Below are 6,309 nucleotides of genomic sequence, written 5' to 3' on the forward strand. Positions count from 1 at the left end.
TTTTAATTGGTTAAACGAAGGGTCTTAACCGCCCTCGAGAGAAAGTGGTTAGTGGGAGGACAGTTGCAGCGTACGTGAGAAAAACTAACTTTCCTTAGTTAAGCCGTGGTAGACAATAGTCTTTGGAAATTCTTCGGAAACAGACGTTTGTTTGGTTTGAAGGACCTTTTGTAGGAAATCTATGAGATTTATGGAAGGTACTTGAAACTATGGAGGCTACGCTGCGTGTATCCGAAGACATCTGGTTGCCATATTGCCCGCGGTGTGTGGCCTCGGCTAGGTAGAGTGTTACGCGACGTAACATCCTCCCCCCGTTGAGAGGGCACCGATCAAGTGATATGGTGTGCTGTTGTCAGGTGGACCTCTTATCAGACTTCGGGCTGTTGATTGGTTCGGAGTCGTATGGAGTCGTTCTGCTCGGTAGTGGTACCATCCGCTTGATGCTCCGTTCGAGGGTACTCGTCGCTGTTCGAACGATAGCCGTGCGTATGATGCCGTCCGCCCCGGGTTGGGCCTTGATGATCCTGCCCAATGGCCATTGCATCGGGGGGACGATGGTGCCTTCTCGTATGTCGTGACTGCCCTTGCTCCATTTGTTCCGGATGTGTAGCTCGTTGGGATACTCTCGATGCCACCGGCGCCAGAAATGTTGTTTGAGTTTCTGAATATGCTGCCAGCAGGAGAGACGGTTGGATGGCGTGTCCCTGAAATCTCGTTCTCGGAAACTTGTTAGTGAATCTCCGATGAGGAAATGACCGGGAGTGAGAACGAGGAGATCGTTTGGGTCTGAAGATATTGGCGTCAGCGGACGGGAGTTGAGGATAGACTCGATTTCGATGATGAGGGTGTTAAGGTTTTCGAAGGTCAAGAGCTTGTTACCGACGACACGTCTGAGATGTCGTTTGAAAGACTTCACTGCAGCCTCCCACAACCCACCGAAGTGAGGAGAGTTGGGAGGGATGAAGTGCCATTCGATCCGTCGGTCGGCTAAAAAGGACTGGACCTGTGCCTTGTGATCGTCGGATTGCAGGAGATTTCGGAGCTCTCGTAATTCGTTGTTGGCACCAACGAAGTTGGTACCGTTGTCGGAGTAGATTGTCACACAGAATCCGCGGCGAGCGATGAATCTTCGCAGAGCGGCAATGAAGGCCTCGCTAGTGAGATCGCTGACCAACTCGATGTGGACTGCTTTGACTGCAAGACACACAAAGATTGCTACGTATACCTTGATTTTGCGTCGGTTGCGATCCTTTCGTTCCTTGATGTAAAACGGTCCGCAGTAGTCGATTCCGCCGTTGGTAAATGGCCGAGACTCTGTTATCCGTGCAGCTGGAAGGTCGCCCATTATGTAATCCACTGGAGGGGGGTTGGCTCTGCAGCAACGGACGCACTTCTTCAGCGTGCTCCAAACTTGACTGCGGCCGTCGATAGGCCAATAAGATCTCCTTAGGGCGTATAAAGTAGCTTGAGTTCCGGTGTGGAGATTTAGGAGGTGTTCATGCTCGATTATGAGCGCGGTAACTGAGGATTTGGGTAGAATTATTGGGTGCTTCTGGTTGAAAGGCATTGGTGAATGACTGAGTCGGCCTCCGACGCGCAGCATCCCGTCCTTGTCCAGAAATGGATAGAGTCTTTGGAGTTTCCCTTTCACTGCCGAATTTCTGTCTGTCTGGAGAGCACGGATTTCGTCTGAAAAATAACAAGCTTGCAATAGTTTGATTAATCTGCTGTGTGCATTGGCCAACTCGTGCATGGTCAGAGGTTTGCCTCGATCCCGGATTTGTCTCCATCGAAGGCACCGAGCGGCAATTCTTATAAGCTTGGGCCAAGAGAAGAATCTCCCCAGTATGCTGTGGTCCGCCGGAGTCGCGGACAGACAGGTTGCCCTTTTCTGCTCCGGTGTTTCGTTTAACGGTACTGGGTTCCACGTTGGCCAGTATTCTTCAGGTTGTTGAAGCCACTCTGGTCCATGTTGCCAAATGATTGTTTTCAGGAAGTCTTCGGGTAGTTGGCCTCGAGATATGAGATCTGCCGGGTTATCGGTAGTGGGGATGTGACGTCAATCTGAGGCGTGAGTCTTCCTTTGAATTTCTGTCACACTGTTAGCGACGAAGGTTTTTAGCGTGTGGGGTGACGTGTTGATCCAACGTAGAACGATTGTGGAGTCAGTCCAATAAACGGTCCGAGCAACGTTGCTTGGCAAGGCTTGGAGGACCGTGGTGGCTAGTGACGCGAGAAGGAGTGCTCCACTCAGTTCCAGCCTTGGAATGGTTAGTGATTTGAGCGGAGCTACCTTCGACTTCGCAGTGAGGAGACGCGCACAGACATGACCATCCAGGGTGATGGTGCGAAGGTAAACGCATGCTCCATATTCCCTGTCGCTGGCGTCACAGAACCCGTGTAACTCAATTTCCGCTGCGGGACTGATTATCGTTTTGCGTGGAAACTCCACGTTATTCAATAATGGCAGCTGTGCGTAATATTTGCTCCATTCCGTGTGCACGTCAGCCGGTAAGGATTCGTCCCAATCAATTTTTAGCATCCAGAGTCGCTGGAGCAACATCTTAGCTCGAACAATTACTGGTGCCAGCAATCCGAGAGGGTCGTAGATCTTGGCGATTTCGGAGCTGATTGTTCTCTTCGTAATTCGAGAGTCGGCATTATTGATTTTGACGGAGTATAGGATCGAATCGTCGAAGGAATTCCAAACAACACCCAGTGTCTTGAAGGTTTGCGATTCGCCTAGTAGCAGCTTATCGTTTATGTCCTTCTCGGGAAGTCCTCGTAGCAGTTCCCGGTCGTTCGATGCCCATTTCCGAATGTTTAAGCCGGCTAGCTTGAGCAGTTCTGTGAGCTCCGTTCTCAATGATCGTGCTTCGACCCTTGTATCGACTCCTGTGAGAACATCGTCGACGTAAAAGTCTCGCTGTAAGCTCGTGGATATCGATGCCCCTCGTCGTCCGCCAGTTGCTTGAGGCAGCAGATGGCTAGATACGGGGCCGCTGAGAGCCCGAATGTCACTGTGTTGAGTTGATAAGTGTCGACTTCTCCATCAGCATTGCGCCACAAAATTTGTTGAAATTTCCGATCCTCCGGGCGCACAAGAAATTGGCGATACATTTTTTCGACATCGCCTGTAATGACGTATTGATGAGATTGAAATCTTAGAAGGATGAAAAATAAATCATCTTGTAGTTTCGGTCCCGTATGAAGTACGTCGTTTAATGAAACTCCGGTGGTGGTTGGGGCCGATCCGTCAAACACGACTCGGAGTTTCGTGGTTTGGCTGGATTCCTTGATCACGCCATGATGTGGCAGAAAATATCCGTCGTCCGTGCAGTGGCCCGTGGTAACTTTCGTCATGTGCCCTAATGCCAAGTATTCCTGTATTACGGCAGAGAGATGTTAGTCGCTTCATCGCCATGGCTCTGGAGGATCCAAGCGAGGGAGTTGTCTCGTTGAAGGGGAGAGCGACCATGTATCGCCCTTCGTGGGTGCGTTGAACGTGATTCCGGAAATGTTCCTCGCACTGTCGTTCCGCTTCTGAAGTGTGCGCAGTGGTCGGTCCTTCGTCGATTTCCCAAAAACGGGCGAGATCCGCCTGCAAGGCCGTCGTGGACGCGTGAAATGCGTGTGCGGGTGGTTGCGAGGCTGGGCTTCCCCCGATGACCCATCCGAACCGCGTTTTTTGCAGACGCAAGTCGGTCCCGTTCGCTTGACTGATATCAAGTTGGCCGACACACAGTGACGCTAGTGTTGGCCCGGCGCTCAATAGCACGTCGATCGGAGCAGGTCTGTGGAATCTTGGATCGGCTAGTCGTAGATTTCTGGGTATCTGTATCGTTGACTGATCCACGGGTTGATCTGGGATCGAAGTCGATATGGTCGGTATGATGAGAAAAATCCAGATGCGTTCGTATGTGCCGTCAACGAAGGTGATCGTGGCCGTGATGTAACGTTTCGAGGTCGTGGACAATGTGTTGAGTGTTCCGATTGGGACCGAACATTTCCGTTGGTTGAGTCTTAACGAATTGGCGAGTTTCTCGGTGATGAAGTTCATGCTAGCGCCGGTATCTAGCAGAGCTCTACAGCGGAACGGTTGAGTTCTATTGTCCAGTATGTTGACCTGTGCAGTGACTAACAAATCGTGGTGGAGTGATCCGGAAGGAGGCGAGGTCAATGAGTCTGTTTTCGGTGGTTCGGTCCCTAGCAAAGCCGTTTGAGGACGTCAGGGTTCCCCTAGTTGTTTAGGACTGCGGGAGGTATTTGATCCCGATGCCGTCGTTCGCGATGACCGAGATACACGTTTTGGGGATGTTCGCGGAGACGTTCGGGGAGACGTTCGGGGAGACGTTCGTGGAGACGCGGATGCCCGTCTCGATCGGTGTGACGACCGCGGAATCGGTGAACTAGGCGGAGATCGACCGTTGGATGACCGGTCGCTCGACGATCGACCGCTCGGTGTTCGGCTCACACGTGTCCGTAATCTACTGTGACCATGCTCTTGATGTAAGTAAGTGTGGTGTCGCTGTCTACAGATGCGACATGACCCGGCGGAGCATTGATTGAGAGCGTATCCCTTGCCTAAACAATTCGTACAGAGCGACGCCCGTTTGGCAGTGTCGAGACGCTCTTTGGGCGATTTCGCTTTGAAGACGTCGCAATTCCGTAGTTCGTGTTGTCTTCGACAGTCCGGACATACCGGCGTCTCGAGTGTCATGGTGAATGCATGACTTCGCGGCGCGCTCGGTCGCTGACGGTTGGGTGGTTCGGAGGCCCTTTTCGTCGCGGTAACTGCTGAACTTGTTCTATCGCCGTTTGTCCGTGTTTGCAAGAAGTCTATTAAGTGCGTGTATGACGGCAATTTCTTGTCTGGTAAGGTGCATTGCCATTTGCGAATGATGGCTGGGGGTAACTTCCATGTAAGTAATTTGAGAAGAACGGTGTTTGATGTGATTGGGTCACCGAGGTTCTCTAATGCTTGGATATTTATCTTGACCGTCTCGAGAAAGTCGTCTATGGCTTCGGGTGTCTCTTTAACTATTTTCGGATAGTCGAAAAGCAAGTCGAGGTGGCGCATGCAGATTTGACGGTGGCAGTCGAATTTTTCCTTAAGCACGTCGACGGCGATTGCATAGTTTGACTCGGTGAGGGCTAACGATTGTATACTTCGCGCGGCCTTTAAGGTCAAAGAGGATCGTAGGTAGTGAAATTTCTGCACGGATGTAAGTCGCTTGCTTCGATCGATAGTGGATAAGAAGGAGTCGTAAAAGGAGTGCCAATTTCCGATGACACCGTCAAAAGTAGGCAAGTGAATTTCCGGCAGTTTAACTGATGTCGGCTCGGCGACATTAGACGACTCGGAGCCTTGTGATTTCGACGACGATGCTGGTGTATCATCCATGAGGGTGTGTATTCGGACTACAAGATCGTCATATGTGTCGGTTACTTCGGAAACGCGCGCGTCGTCTATCTCGCCTAAATCTTCTAATTCCTCTTGTAACAATCGATATTGTTTCCACGCGTCGTCGAGTAGTATCATATAGGCCGTTAATCGGGCCTTAATCGGTTGTGTAGATTTTTCGTATTCATCGAGTCGTTTCGATACAGAGGTAAATCGACCGATTTGAAAGCCTCGTCTCCGATGCAAGGAGGTAATTTTCTCTGCGTTCTCCATAGGTATCGCAGTTTGAGAGGAAAATGCAATGAGCGAGCTTACCTTGTGGTTGTGAGTTTGAATGTTACTCGTCACCGTGTGTGTTTCGTTTGATGTGTAAGACGTGTTCTTACTGAAGTCGACCCTCCAGTTGTTGGCGTGAGGCTGCGTGATTATGTTGGATTCACGTGGCACTGTATGATAGTGGGTGGCACTGGTATGCACTTTTCACTTGAGGCGTCATACGGCTTTGAGGATCGAATGATTCGACCGGTTACGTGTCCACACTTTTCACTTGTCACTGAATCCGGCTCGAAGGACCAAATGTTTCGACCGGATGGGTGACAAAACTATCCACTGCCACTGATGATCCGGCTCGAAGGCCAAATGTTACGACCGTTCGCGGAGAGACGCGGTCGCGAGGAAAACGCGTCAGCGAGAGGCGTAACAAAGTTCCGTCCATTTGTCTCTCGTTACTTTTCAAGTGCACGCGTACCTACATGACGGAACTTCACAGTCCATTGCCTGGGAAACGAAGCCAGACAAAATGTTACAGATCTGGATGCATGTATAAAGATACCGTTTATTCTCGTACATATTTCTGTGTTTTTTTAAATATTTTTCTATTCGACAATATCAAATAACAAAACCGA

General features: G+C 50.5%; 1 protein-coding gene across 1 annotated transcript; it reads right to left on the bottom strand.

Moving 5' to 3' along the window:
• Positions 1-352: 352 nt before the first annotated feature.
• On the bottom strand, positions 353-5,542 carry LOC117241508. The gene is made up of 5 exons (XM_033507420.1): positions 4,492-5,542; positions 3,476-4,206; positions 3,119-3,384; positions 2,101-3,044; positions 353-2,028 (listed from the first exon to the last, which is right to left on the bottom strand). The coding sequence occupies exons 1-5, from the start codon at positions 5,540-5,542 to the stop codon at positions 353-355; spliced, it is 4,668 nt and encodes a 1,555-aa protein (XP_033363311.1).
• Positions 5,543-6,309: the final 767 nt, after the last annotated feature.

The sequence above is a fragment of the Bombus vosnesenskii genome, unplaced genomic scaffold, assembly GCF_011952255.1.
Source record: "Bombus vosnesenskii isolate JDL3184/JDL3185 unplaced genomic scaffold, Bvos_JDL3184-5_v1.1 scf7180000016041, whole genome shotgun sequence".
Classification (NCBI taxonomy): Eukaryota; Metazoa; Arthropoda; class Insecta; order Hymenoptera; family Apidae; genus Bombus; species Bombus vosnesenskii.

Bases quoted from the DNA above. Each gene is read 5' to 3' on its own strand.
- LOC117241508 (XM_033507420.1), bottom strand. From the start codon at position 5,542: ATGATACTACTCGACGACGCGTGGAAACAATATCGATTGTTACAAGAG. The intron at 4,207-4,491 runs GTAGATTACGGA...CGGCTTTGCTAG, and splicing joins ACATCAAGAGCATGGTCACA to GGACCGAACCACCGAAAACA. The intron at 3,045-3,118 runs GTATCGCCAATT...CTGATGGAGAAG, and splicing joins ACAGGCGATGTCGAAAAAAT to TCGACACTTATCAACTCAAC.